Raw genomic sequence first — 15,199 nt, 5'->3', positions numbered from 1 at the left:
AAGACGACCGCATTTTTTCAGATGTATTTCCAAGAAAAAAACATCGTCTTATATTCGGGACAATACGGTAAATTGTTCCGCAAAGAAAATCAAATCTGACCAATGAGAGTATCATAATAATTTTTTACTACTATTGCTATTACTACTACTACTAGATAGTTATACACCTTTTAACCTAAACCCACCCCTAACCCTCACACGAGACCTTTCTGCATTTTTACAATTTAAAAAAAAAACGTTGTTTAGCCTACTTTATTTTTATACCAGTTTTACAAATGAGGTTGTCAATTTTGTCAGGTTTTACTCACTTTTGGGTGAAAAATTTGTCCCCAAAATATGGTCAAGTAGGCGCGCACGCACACACACACAGTGCAGTAAAGCGTCATAACAAATCGGTTTACAGCAGTGCGCATGCGCGTATCCAGGGACGCTGCAGCCTCACCAAGGTAACGGCAAAGCCTGTAACCGAATCTAATCTTACTCCACCAAGCGTGAGACAAAAACACTTCTTTTGTTCACGGACCTGTCTGTGCACTAGTCACCACTGGCTCAGAATGCCTGTGCGTTTTAAGGTAAATTAATTAAATTATCATCCACTGGAAACTGTTTATAACATTGTCAGTTAGACCAGATTGAAGGTGCACGAGCTCGTGCGACTTCATTTGTTTGAGGAAAAGAGAGCGCGCGCTGCAGGCTGCAGAAATGCTTTCAGTTTTGAGATTTATTTCGGGTGTTTACATTTAGGTAACTAAATATACATGAATACGAACCCGTGTAATATATAGTTTACGCTTTGCTGAAAACAAATAGAAACGATGTGATTTTATTAAGAAGCGTCTTAAACGGTAAACCCTTTACAAGTTACCGTCGGTAACGTTCTGTTTTTATACAGTCTATGGTAATGTTACTTCCTGTTATGTCTTGAAGAAGTTTGTGCGCGGATTAAAAGGCATCAAGATTATACAATTGTCACTTAAGAACTAGTTATTAAGCAGGGCTTTTCTAATAAATCAAAGATATATCATTTCCCAGACCGCTCATTTGAATGTGCAGATTGTATAACATACTAAATGTAAAGTGTGCTTTACTTATGCTATAAAGTGTACTTGTTTTCTGTATGTTTTAATTCTAATAGGGAATCAGCGAGTATCTAAGTAAATACAAGGGTCGAACAACACGATCCAGAAGCGATTCTCCACATCGCAGGATGCGACTGGCAGGACTGCGCTCTGACCAGTCAAGTATGTACTGGATGGATGGATGGATAGATAGATAGATAGATAGATAGATATTGTCTGACGATTGATCAATATTGTCAGACTATAGATAGATAGATAGCCTAGATAGACAGAAAGACATAGACAGACAAATAGATAGATAGATAGATAGATAGATATTGTCTGACGATTGATCTTTATTGTCAGACTACAGATAGATAGATAGATAGATAGATAATATCAGATGATTGATTGATAATGGCAGATGATAGATAGTCAGATAGATAGATAGATGTGTTGATAGATGTGCCTTACTAAAATTAAAAAGATTATCACACAATAAATTAAAATTGAATTGATTGATCTTTCTTCTTGCATTTAAAGGAATTACTCGGGAACCCCAATTCATATCGAAGAGGAAAGTGCCATTTTATCCACCTCAGATATCCAGTTCTTTCCGATGGGAAGGGCATGATCCATCTCCACAGTGTCAGGAGAAGAGTAGGCCTGTCACTCCTCCAGCTGTCACACCTGTGCTCAGACTCAGAGCCTCTAGTGCAGAAAGAGTAGTGACCCCTCTTGCCCCAAGAGACCCCGTGCCACCAGAGGGCACCGCTGCACCATCCCAACAACTACAGGCAGAGGAGCAAGCAGCTCAGACATCCACCCCTGCTGCAGACCAGCAGCAACAGAATGGAGTGAGTCTGGTTATAAATGAGTGTGGAAAATAACTTTAAATAACAATAACGCAAAATGGCAACACATTTAAGGAGGCCCATTTGTAGTTCTGTTCATATGTAGTCCTTTCAATAAACAGAATATCTGACCAGAGTATGTGGACGAGCATGTTTTCCCCCCTGAGGTTTTACCGACTGTTTTGGAGTTTTTCGTCACCGTTTCTCTGATACCTTATCACAAAATATAAGGCTTCTATACCACAATTAATTTTACGTAATAAAAAATCTTTATTATAAACATTTAAAAAATGTTCAAAATCATTTATAACTCTGTAATTAGTGTATAACAATTAGAATAGTATTTTTAGTTATTAATACCATCATTACTGCAGTTACAGTTATTCAGAGCTTGTGTTTTCTATTAGATTAACCATGGCCTAGGGAAAAGAGCGGGACTGAGATCGGAGCGACAGAGGAATGGCCGTTTGAGCTCTGAGTACCAGAGGCAGTTCATGTGGAAAACGCCTGTGGCCGATTCGCCCATGCTAGCTGCTCATGAGGTACTTTTTTGCATTTTTATGAGCATTGTCATAATTCAAAATCATTTTTAACATGACACATTGGTTTGCATCCAGTCCTTTATTATATTTCCTGACCAGATTATCTGACATATTGGACACAGCGCTTTTTGTCACATGATGTGTTCCTTATATTGATAGAAATTAGTACTAAAATATTGTGTAATTGAATGCCAATAAAAAAATCCTTATCCACTAGATGGTAGTATAGAGATGTTCATGTCAGTGGATGCATGATTACTTGATATATATATATATATAAATGTATATATATATATATATATATATATATATATATATATCATTTTATTTGAATTGCTTATTGAAAAAAAATTTTTTTTATTAAACTAATGATAATTACAAAGAGCAACAATACTATCTTTCTCAGTAGTATCTTGTTATCAGAATGCCTTCATCAGGTTCATTTTTTGTGTTTTGGATTATTTCATATCTGTTTTAGATGTTGTACAGTAACAACAGAGCCACCTTCAAATCAAACCCAGTGATTATGGAGAGTGAGTACAAGAGAAGTTTCAAAGTATCACCTCCTTCCAGACCACCACGCTTGAGGCGAGATGTTGAACAATACGAGGTCCCACAGCTTGATGCAGAGAACACAACCCCAGAGAAGGTACACAGAAATATCTACATTCAGCTTTGTCATATACGTCAATGGACACAGACTTTCCAAATATCACTGCATAACTATGGAGCTGGATAAACCAGTTTCACTAACCTGTTAGTTCCTCGTAATTTTTTTACACATTCTATATGCATAGTCCTCATTGCACAGTAAGGAAGTATACATTTTCGAAAATGTTTGCACCTTTGACGTGGTTTGTCATGTGCTTTTGCCTAAATGCCCATCATGCCAGAGTAAGGGGAACAAGAAGAAGAAGAAGAAGAAGGAGCGACAACAGAGCAGGAAGTCAAGCCCCAAAGAGGAAGTCACCCATCGACAGCAACAGGAAGTGAGGTCACCCTGTGCCCTGAGAGACCCTTCACCCACAGTTATGAGGTGACTGTAGTATTTTTTGTGCAGGACTAGGAAAAAAAACAAAAAACAGAAACAAAACTCAAAAGGCCCGTTTCACAGATTTTGCATTAGCAGCACATAAGCACCACATATTTGTTTTGACGTCCATATGATAAACAACAGGTTACATTATACATTCTTCAAATTATGTCAAATAGATTTTTTCACAAATTCCACAGAAGTATTTACCATGTCCCTCTTTGTTTGCCTGACAGGAAAATGAAAACTGAGTACAAATCCAACTTTCGTTCTCCCCTCCAGTATAGTTACGGAGATGGAGCATGGGTGAAGATCAAAACTGCAAAGGAAGAGGTGAGTTTCTGGAGAAAAACAAACTATGGGAAAAGTCCACAGAAAATAGCATTTTATTCTAATTGGCATAAAAAAATGGTAAATGTACAAAAAAAAAAAAGTAAATAAAAAAAGAATTGTATAATAAAATAATGAATTTAACAAATATCCATTAATCCAGTAAAAAATATAAATAATATACATGAATGAATTTAACATCTTCTATTTCTTTTATTTAAAACTGTTTTGATCTTCCCATGCAATAGCCTTTGATTCTGATATGGCATAAAAATAAATTTGAAAAAGTAAAAAAAAAAAAATGTTCATGAATATCATGAATTAATGAATATCAAGTACTGAATCAAAGGAATATTTCATCCGAAAATGTAAATTAACAAATTACATGTACTGCATTTAACAAGACTGGAGATGGGGTGAATGTCCAATATATTTCAAAGATAAAGTTTTTTTTTTTTTATATTTTATAATTTACGTATTTTTAGACCTTCAGTTAAATAACATTCAATTAATATACACAAGGGATGACTTAAAAGACAGCAAATAATAACAGACCATAGATAATGAACGCTTAATTCAAAAACAATTCTGACACTACATTACATGAAAGCTTGAGCTGTGGTGCGTTAAAAAAGTGGAAAAGCTGTTAGGAAACAGAAAGGCAGTCTCTCTAATTACTGGTCTGTATTATTAATCTTGCAGGGGTGTGAAGGTTTTCACGAGTGGTATCATGAGGTAACCGTTCCGCCGGTTACATCCATCCTCTCACTGCTGCTGCTGTCTTAAAAGAGACCTTCATTTGCTTATGTGTGTGTCTGTTCTGTGCTGCCACACAAAATGTTCTGTATGACATCATTCAAAGTTAGACTATATGGTATCATCTCATGTGGACCTATTCTTGAAGAAGTGTCTGTGTGTGTTCAATCTGTGCATGTGGTGGATCAGTTGGCAAGATGTTATCTGTCAGCATACATGGAACTTTGAAGTTGTCTGTGGTTTTGTTGTTGTTTTTTTTGCTTTCGGCTATCTGGTAATCCTGTATTGACTTTTGGCTCACTCACTGATTATATACAAGCACAGATAAATGTTTTAGGTAGAGCTTAGAATTAAAAGTAAATTCATTCATTCATTCTTCAGTGACAAATATATTATCTTATTAGAGGAGCCAATAATAAAGAATAATACACAGCTAGAATACAAATGAAATAGGGGGGGACAAAAAGTATTTTTAATAAGATTCATATTTGTAGTATTACATAACTGATTAATTAGCTGTCATTTAAGATATTAGTTAGCTCTCATCACTTTTCCCCCAATTTGTATAAGTGTCACACTGTAACCTTCATGTGGTTCCTTTGCTGCTTAGTAAATAATTTGATCTGATTTCTTTGATTTTACATGGTCAGCATCTGTCATGACAATAAATTCAGTGCTCAGCTCTTTATTTTAATGTGTACGTGCTTAATATTTGTTGGTTAGACTGTAAACCTTATAGTCTAGAGCCTTCAAAGCAGTTTTTGTTACATGCTGACCCTGTAAGAACAAAGTAACTTTTGTAAGACATAAGTACTTAATTTTAGGTTATGGTGTCAAGTGTGCTTTGATGCATCTCCAGCAAAACTTTCATTCAAGATGCACCGTATGGGACATGAGTGTTTTTCTGAGTCAGCTCTTTAGGAGCGGAGCATGACTGCCTTCACATTTACACTAATTCTCCACGGGTTTCGAGGCGGATGTGACAATGTTGCATAATGTGAATTTATGCTGATTCAATAACAAATTTATATTAAGCATGTATAAGGACAATATCAGGGCTCAACAATAAATTTTACCACCACAAAAAATTATATTAAATAATTTTTAACAACATCATTTTGCATTTTATGTTTCTTTACAAAGGAAGTGAAAATGTATATTTATATAATTTGTTTTAATTATAATTTTTAATCTAACTAAAACATGATTTTTAACCCATTCCGTCAACTGGCCCAAAATTTCAATGGGTCAGTGAGGCATCCTTAATCCTTATTGTTGAGCCCTGAAAAATGTTTTGTCCATGCTTTCAATAAATTATTAATCTTCCTGCCTAACATATTATCTGCAGTCTAGTCCTATTTTTTCCCAGGCTCTTATTTATTATTTACAACTCTACTGTTTTTCCTCAGGTTCAGGAGCTACGTCAGAAGGCTGAGGCCTACAGGAAAAGGGCCTGGGGAACTCATTTTTCTCGGCAGCACCTGAATCAGATCCTGTCAGAACACAACTGGAAGTGGGAGCCTTCTAGTGGCACCTCATCCTCCATTGAATCTGAGGCCTGCAGAAGCACTAGTAGCAGCCCTATCATCGAGGCTCTGGACCTAGCCAGGTGAGCAGAGCTTGAACATCAAAATTCATCCAATTCAGTTCAAAGTTTACAGCAAATCCATAACTTGTCTCTTTAGGGCTGGCAGTGTCAGGGGAAGCTCTAGCCCTTCTGCTTCTGTGGCAGCCAGCAGAAGCTCTCCTGAAGAGGTTGGTCTTCATGAAGACCCCACCCTCCCTGTGCAGAGGAAGTTGGCCTGGGATGAAGAAGAGGGACTTGGAGAGAGGGATGAGTCGGAGATTTCACAGGAGGAGCTAAAAGTTGAAAAAAATGAGGGGAATCCAAAAGATGAGCATGGGGACATGAAGGAGAGAAATGAAAGGTATGTGCTTTTTGTTCCTCTGAAATGTGACCTCAGTTGTTTTTGAGAAGAGAGAACCTGCCAACAGTAGAACCAACATGATGATCTCAGTGTTGGGCAAAAGTCAGAATTGAAGAATTGACTTCTGTTCTATTTGTTGGAATTTGAATTGAGTTTGATTTCAATAGGAAGCTTGTTAATTACAATTCAAAGAAATGAACATAGTCACACAAATATAAACAATTACATTATTAATTTTGACTCATTATGTCTAGGGGTGACCCCGAATAGTCGAAGATTTGATGCTTCGATAGCAGGAGCCTGATTCGACTACCAATCTCACAGTCGAATATTCGCGGGGTGTTATTATCATGCCATTTTGGCTATATGGGGGTGCTCAAATGTCTGATTTCACATAGAACTACTGGTTTTCTCCCAATAAGTTAATATACAGCCTATTAAAATAATGCTTTAAATAAGAATCTGAAAAGAAAGAAGCTTCAAATAAATTCTTTAACGTGCGTGAATAAATCCAACCACCCCTATAGATTTAAGTTTCACTTTACATAATCCGTGACCGACAGAGGAGCATCTTGGCGGCAGGGATTTAAAACTTTAACAAGACTCAAATTGACACAGGCAGAGTAAAAGACTGGATTTTTTTTTCGATCAGGTAGGGTACAAGTGATTTCAAAACATTTCAGCCGGTTTATATATATCGTGTATATATTATTTATCTCATATAAGATGCATTTGGTTGAGTTGCGCTGCAGTAAAGCGCTTCATTGTAGTACTACGGTGATTATCTCGTCAGCGCGCAGCGCGAGCAGGACAGGCAACAATGCAGAATATTAATAACTATGACTGGGACTCTCATATACATAACAATTATAATGAGAACACTATTATAATAAAACGCTGTGAATTTTAAAGTTTAGTTGCTGTGTTTCTGCACGTTGTTGCGTGAAGAACCACTAAAGGACAAAAGAACTCCACAAAAGGAGTTCATTCAGAGCCGCGCAGACACGTTCATTTTTGTGCAGATAGCCTATAAGTCGTAATATTAACGTTATGTTGTATAAATAACGAAGCGTATTCTATATGAGATAAACGATGAGTTAAATCCCATTGATTAAAAACCTGCTGCTTCATTCTACTGGTCATCTTCAGCGCGCGCAGCTCAAAACAGAAATGCAGAACATTAATAAATATACACATAACGTTATAATGAGAGCACTATTGTAAAAAATGTTTTGAATTCGTATGGTTTCGCTGACGTTTAATGTTAACTATCTTTTAATCAAAACATAAAACATTATTTACCCCGTTTGTATCTGCGAGGCATCCGTTACACATTTTCCCTGTGTGTTAACGTAATTATGACTGTCGAATGTCTGACCTGACTCTTGGTAATGTATTTTGCCCCGCCCCCAAAACATATGATTCGACTATCAATCTTTTGTGGTTCTTCACTATCAGTCGAATATCGGCAAGATTCGAAAATTCCGATTTCGACTATGTAAATCCTTAGTCGGGAAACCCCTAATTATGTCTAGTCTATTTTTACCCTCATATATTAACAAAAAAAATTATGTGTAAGGATAATTCATACAAAAATAAAATGTATTATTAAAACAGATATTTAGATATTTATATTTAGATATATATGCATGTCATTTATTTATTTATTTTAAATTCAAGAATATTATTGGAATTGGAATTATTGAAAGTCCAGCATGCTTGGAACCTCAAATATCAGTACTACCATATCCAGGCACAATGTAACAAAGATGACTCTTTTTGTGCAAAAATGTTTCTGCTCATGCTGTGACAGTTTTCCATTTCAACATTTCGCATATCTTTTCTAGGTTGCAAGTGTTGGAAAACGGGTCTGGAGGTTCCATTAACAGGGGCAGATTGCCAACTCCCAAACTCAGTACCATGCAGACTGTACAAAGAACACATCATGATCGGACTACTCCAGCCACTGGTATCAAACCTATTAGACATCACTTTCAAAAGTTCAGGTCTCATCGCCCTATGAACATTTTTTTTTTGTTTAAATTGGACAGCTGTGGTTTTCTGGGTGGATGGTACTTCCGTCTGTCACCTTGAACCTATACTTCTGGCATCTCACAACAGTTTCACTATGATTAAAGGGTTTGCAGTCAGAACAACTGACTTCAAGCCTCTTGTTTATTAGAAAAAGCTTGCTATCATATCATGAATTATATAAAATTTATAGTATTTATTATAACATGATTTATTTTATTTTAATATTATTTATAATTTTCAATAGGAGGAGCTTTGCTGGTCTCTCCTCCGAAGATCAAACATTCCTCCAGGAGAGTAAGGAGGAGTGAGCCACCTTTAGGAAAACCTCACTCTCCTTACAAACATATCATAGACGGCTCTCCACACCGGCCACACAGTAAGGTACATGATTCTTAGATCAAATGTGCAATATTATGTCATACAATATGTCTTCAGATTTTAAACTCTATTGTATTGCAAAGGCTGAGAGTGGAAGCTTGCCACATTCCTCGCCAGCCGCTGGTCTGACCACTGTAGATCCACTTCACATGCGTGAAGATGCCTGCTCTGAGGAGGAGGCGGCAGACTACTCCGCCAATCCAAGACAACCCCAGCCATTGCAAAAACATCAGACCAGCCATCGTCACAAAGCTGCTGTCCCTCCATCTGCCAACAGAATCCAGGGCACAATGAGAAACCCAGAATTTCAGCATAATGGTATGGTTCCTTGCAGCATCCACTGACGTAGATCTGGTTGCAGCCATGGGAATTTTATTATGAAAGGCCAACCAGTCACAGCTTTTTTTAATTTACACTGAGCCTTAGCAAGCTGTAAAGTCATTTATGCACTTTAGAAGCAAATATTTTATTTTGCGCTACAAAAATATCACTTTATTTGATTGCGCGATCACCAATCCATACAAGGGAAGAACAACCGCCACACTATAAGCACGCAATTGAAATGTGACTGAGTCATTTACCAGCAGAAGGAGTAGAGGGAGGTTAGGTTACCGCCAGCAATAGGGGGAGAATAATCTAGGTCAGTCTCCTGTCTTCTTTTTTGTGTTTTTTTTTTTTTTCCACTAACGTCAGTGCATTATTTTGGTACCACTATATTGATTCAGGTCCTTATTCTACTTAGTCAGATTTTCTTTTGTTTTCCAGGAGTCATTTATTTCAAAAGATTAATTAACTAAATATTAATTGGTCAGAAGTGATATTAAAGACATTTATAATTTTACATAAGATTCTATTTATTTACAAAAGATTCTATCTATTTCAAATAAATGCTGCCCTTTTGAACTTCAAAGAATCCTGAAAACAAAATGTTTCCACAAAAATATTAAAACATTAATATTAAGCAGCGCATTTGTAACTGTGATAATAATAATAAATGTATCTTGAGCACCAAATCAGCATATAAGAATGATCTCTGAAAGATCTTGTGACTGGAGTAATGGCTATTGAAAATTCAGTTTTACCATCACAGAATTAAATTACACTGAAAAAAAAAAAAAAAAATTTTTTTTATATATATATTAACTTATATAAGTTATTTTAAATTGTAATACTTTACAATATGAATGTTTCATTGAATTTTTGATCAAATAAATGCAGCCTAGGAGAACATAAGAGAGCATATATTTCCCTGCCAGTATTGATTATTTGAGTATTATTCAGTAATACATATACTACATTAGGTAAACTGTTTACACTATAAACATTGTAAAAAGTGAAAATACAGTTATTTGAATTACATAATCTGATCCTTAACAATTGCTGACTTATATAACCAGTTAATTTAACTATTATGTGTAGGGCTGTCAAATAGATTAATCTTGATTAATCACATCCAAAATAAAAGTTTGTGTTTACATAATATTTTTTTAACATTTTAATATCTCTTTCATATTAAATCCAGATGATAAGATGTCTCAGATCTCATCTAGATCAGCAGCCTCATGCTCCATGGCCTCTGAACTCTTAGGTTGGGCTCAAAGAAGGAAGGAGGAATTCTGGGGAAAGAGCTAATGTGTCAAAGCCCATTAATCGGTTGTGCATAGACTGAAAAATGGCCATTAACTTCTCAGGATGTAAACATGTAAATTTCCTTCTACAATTTTTTTAATCTTTCACTGATTTGTTTTTGTGTGTGTGTTTTTGGATAGTTTGGTGTTTAAAATTAAAAGAGATTTGTAATTTATTTTATTTACTTGCATTTTAATATGGCTAGACCAATATTGTGCGTTCAGTATAAATGATTTTGCTAATTAAACACTATAACTCAGTGTGCAAAAAAGTTATAAAAGTAAATATAAAAAATTATATTTAATAGCTCTAGGGTGAGCAATTGAACACAATACATCCACAATAGTGTTACATTCAGGCTCATCTATTACATCAGTGATCGCACAAAGTGAGAAAATGGTGCGTTCATGCAATGTCAGAACATGAAAAAAAAATCTTAAATCAGTTAACAATTTTATTGCTAGCAATAACATGTATTTACATATTTCTTACATGACGTAATAGGCTACTAAATGTCTTATAACAGTAGTTCCTACACCGGTACTTAAGGAATTAGATATCTATAGAAGCACCATTAAGGAGAGTACAAACAAAAAAGCTGTAAAAAAAACTGTGTATTTATTATATATATTTAATCATTATTTTATTTTATTTGTTGGTTTTATATATACATGTATAGTTAATATGTACTTTTTATGTTTTTTTTTTGTGTGTATACCCTTGGCACGTTTGTTTTGTATTTGTAGTTCAAGCATTAATAAAAAAATAAAATAAATTTTAAAAAAGTAGTTCCTACACCGCATTTTACATACACATTAAAAACATACAGCGTGACCTGTTTAGTCCCGATTCACGAATAAATGACTCTTGAAATGAATCTTTCCGAAACGTTTTAACTGCTTGAATCAGTCTAATGGTTTACTGAATAAACTCAACAAATCCAGCGAATCTACTGAATCAACATATGACTCACTGCAACATATTTACCACACTATAGCCCCACTTGTTTTTTTTTAATAAAATGTACAGAATTAATGTTAGACAGTAGCCTATTAGAAAATTTGTAGGCTTTTACAGTTGTGTATAGAGTGAGAGATTATAAACAATATGGCTTTGCATTAGGCCTATATTTTATGGCCTTTTATGGCTATCTAGTTTGACGTGTGAATACAATCAAAAGCGTCTGGCGATCCTTCCTTATTGTGCTCGTCTCAGGCGTCGACAGCTTCCCCAAACATATCCTGACACAGAATTTTTAACAACACTATATGGTTTATGATGTAATATTTTTCCTGTCGGCTGCAGCTTTCAAACTTATGAGTTTCATGCTGATGAGGAAAAATCTCCTAGGTCTCCTAGCAGCGTTAAATGGTAAGAACCACATAATAAAGGCGTTATTTTTGTCGCGCACTAATTACCAATATTCGCCAGTGCGGGAAATTCACAGGAAGTAGCTACTCTGTCCACTTCAGACCGCTTCACCAGTCCTTTGTCCTTATTGCAGTAATTATTGGCAGCTTTATTTCTGTCAGACAATATGCGGTGCGAATTTCCGATGCAATCACAACAGTCAGCGAATATGAAGCATGCACGGTTACTCAGAGATCCGCTTGACCTGATAAACTCAGGTGCAGAGGTTGGAGGATTACGCCAAAGGTAAAGAGACGATACCACAGTGACGTAGTGGTAATAACGGGGACAAAGCAGGAGAATATAAAAGCTCTAGAGTCACAACATGAACTCCAAATCTCGTCTGCGAGGAACAGCAGTCTGCATAAGAGGAAACATCACTGATTCCACACGTCTGCCTGCAATATGAAGTTCCTAACTCTTGCTGTGATGTGCTGCTGCTTCCTTCTGCGCGGCCAGGCGATGCACCTCACGCGCCCGCGCCCCAAACCTCTAGACAGCTCCGTCACCTGGAACGACCTCTATATGATGACTAATCATGTATGTTTCAATGCTTCAGCTGCAATGTATATTCTATATACATGAAACATCAACAATTTTATAAATATCATTTTATTTATTAAAAATTCAATGTGTAACATTTATGCGTATTAACCCTAACAGGCACAGATGGAAGACACAGACCACGAAACACGACTGCTTCCAGTGATGTCCGAGGTTATGCTAAAAGTATGTTATTTAAATCATAACCAAAAATACAAACCTGTCACTGTGGTGGTACAAAAGCTAAAATGTACATCATTGCAGCTTATTTGCCTCTAAATGGTACATATTGGTACCTAAAGTGTCCATATATGGTACCAGCCCAGTGACAGGTTTGTGCCTTTTTTTTCTGAAAGTAAATATACATATACTGTGTGTGTGTGTATATATATATATATATATATATGGCACTTATTCACTAGATAGTGATTAGTATTAATATTTGTTCACTTTTGGAGTATGTAGTACCAATTCAATAATCATTACTACTTTACATACAAATTATTTTGCTACTACAGTCATCATTTATTCTCTAGAAGATGTTGACACTAATACGTACTAATAAATAGAACCGGAAGGAACCACATAGTCTATAATTCAATACAAATTCGCAGTAAGTTAACAATAACAACGGAACAGATATTTGTAGCAATGGAATATGTACTAGTGCCTAATCAAAACAATTTTCACTTAAAAATTGCTAGTAAATTTCACAATTAATTACAAAGAAGCAAGCAACAAATGGAATTAAACATAACATTTTGAAGTAGAAAGACTGAAATTGTATTTTCTTGTAAAACATACCCCAATAATCTTTGTTGTATTTACAGCTTTAGATTTTTTTTGACAGTGTAGCAAGTACTTAATATATGGCATTAAACTTATGTTATAAATTATGATAATCTCTGTTCCAGCAGGAGAATTCTTGTTGCATCAACGCCATGATCCTGAATTACTATCTAAAGCACATCTTGCACGCAGATGAGCATGTTGATAAAAAATACCCCCACATTGGTTTTGTGAGGTCTGACCTGCAGAGGATCGCACATATTTTGAAGCCACATTGTGTAAGTGTTCGAAAACTGTTTGATCATTTTAACCAGCTGACCAGCCGTTATGTGCTTTGTACTTAAACATTCTGTTTTTACAGGGAAGCGGCGACTACGCAGACAATGTGCATGTTAAGGAATTCGAGAAGAACTATAAAACTGCCAGTGAACATGAATATGAGGTAAGTCGATATTTTCATTCAGTGCTCAATCAATATTAAATATGTTCTTCTGCATGCCTTGAGTATATAAAGGACATGTGAATCCCTTACCAGTCATCAACGTCATCTGCGCTCCTCTCAGAATATGCTCCTAACCGTCCCACGGTCTCGGTTGAGGCGTAGTGGAGACCGTGCTTTGTCTGTTGCGGCTCCTGCACTCTGCAATGTGTTACCATTATCTATAAAATCCTCGTCAAGCATGGACATTTTTAAAAAGGACTTGAAGACCTACTTATTTTATCAAGCTTTCGGCGTTTGTTAATTGTGAGGGACTGGCTGCATGATTTTCTTGATGTTATGTCTTGTTGTTATTTTATGTTTGCATGAATTTTAGAATTATTTATTATTTATGGACATCACTTTGGTCCATTTTAATGGTTTTGAAAGTGCTTCATAAATAAAATTTGAGTTGAGTTGAGTTGAGAATGCCTTTAATACCCATTGTTTTTATTTTTCAGAAAACTCATAACAAAGCAGTCGGAGAGACGATTATTCTCTTCCACTACCTCTTTGAATCCTGCAATGCAAGAATGTGACTCTGAAACTCTCCTCCGTAGTATTGACATCTATTTTTTTTTAAATATTCAAAGGATTATTTATTATGGACTTATTTATTTTGGATATTTATTGTATGCTCTATAGAGTTTTACGAATGGCATGGAAACTGTGCTTTCATGCTATGTGTTGTAAGGTCACACTTGTGGCTGCTGTTGTGACTGACTTGGGCTAAACATCCCAAGACAGACCACTACAAAGTAAATGCATTGTAAAAGCATTTTTAACAAACCAGTTTAAAAAATATTAATATAATGTATTTTGCAATATATTAATTTATCTTTCCCCATACAAGAGATATGTTTGTTTGTTTTAAAATAAAGCAATTTTATTTCCCTTAAGCTTGTTTCGGATTATTTTTTACAACAGCCATGTACAACATTTGTTTTAACATCATAAAGGGTTAGTCAGAACAACCCAATCCCATACAGTGATAGTTTAACTCATGATTTCATCATACTTCCTTATAGACCAATTTGGAGTAGACTTCACAGTTACGTCACTTGCAGCTGCGCTCACATTGTGGTGGCAGAAAAACACTGGTAACAAGTGGAAGGAAATACAAGGAATAAGAGACAAAATGTATTGCTGTGCCTTTGGATGTCAGAATCGGAATGCAAATCATCTTTTATAGAATACTGTCATCAAAGACACCATTTAAAGCATAACGCAGACATTTAAACAGACAGACTATGGATGAAACCTATGATTACCCTACTTTTAAAGCATACATTTTATTTAAACAATAGGTCTACATAATATTCACATATGCAGTTCATAGGTGACATATTGAATTAGCCCTACAGTTACAGCATGAAATAACCTACTATTTAACATTTTACATAACACTTACCTGTTTTATCTCACAATTCTGACTTT

At 35.5% G+C, this 15,199-nt stretch overlaps 1 protein-coding gene across 1 annotated transcript; it reads left to right on the top strand.

The window, feature by feature from the left end:
* The first annotated feature begins 336 nt into the window (after positions 1 to 336).
* Positions 337 to 10,617, top strand: mdm1 (Mdm1 nuclear protein). Its single transcript, XM_016574633.1, has 14 exons — positions 337 to 344; positions 407 to 446; positions 1,136 to 1,241; positions 1,602 to 1,915; positions 2,320 to 2,454; positions 2,933 to 3,103; positions 3,348 to 3,490; positions 3,724 to 3,820; positions 5,983 to 6,182; positions 6,259 to 6,501; positions 8,349 to 8,470; positions 8,780 to 8,916; positions 8,997 to 9,231; positions 10,436 to 10,617. Exons 1-14 carry the CDS (start codon positions 337 to 339, stop codon positions 10,543 to 10,545), a joined length of 2,061 nt encoding a protein of 686 aa, XP_016430119.1. The 3' UTR covers positions 10,546 to 10,617.
* The last annotated feature ends 4,582 nt before the right edge of the window (positions 10,618 to 15,199 follow it).

The sequence above is a fragment of the Sinocyclocheilus rhinocerous genome, unplaced genomic scaffold (assembly GCF_001515625.1).
Source record: "Sinocyclocheilus rhinocerous isolate Xijiao unplaced genomic scaffold, SAMN03320098_v1.1 scaffold1164, whole genome shotgun sequence".
NCBI classification, from domain to species: Eukaryota; Metazoa; Chordata; class Actinopteri; order Cypriniformes; family Cyprinidae; genus Sinocyclocheilus; species Sinocyclocheilus rhinocerous.
Note: the sequence above shows the minus strand (reverse complement) of the source record. Positions and strands in the feature narration are given on the sequence as shown.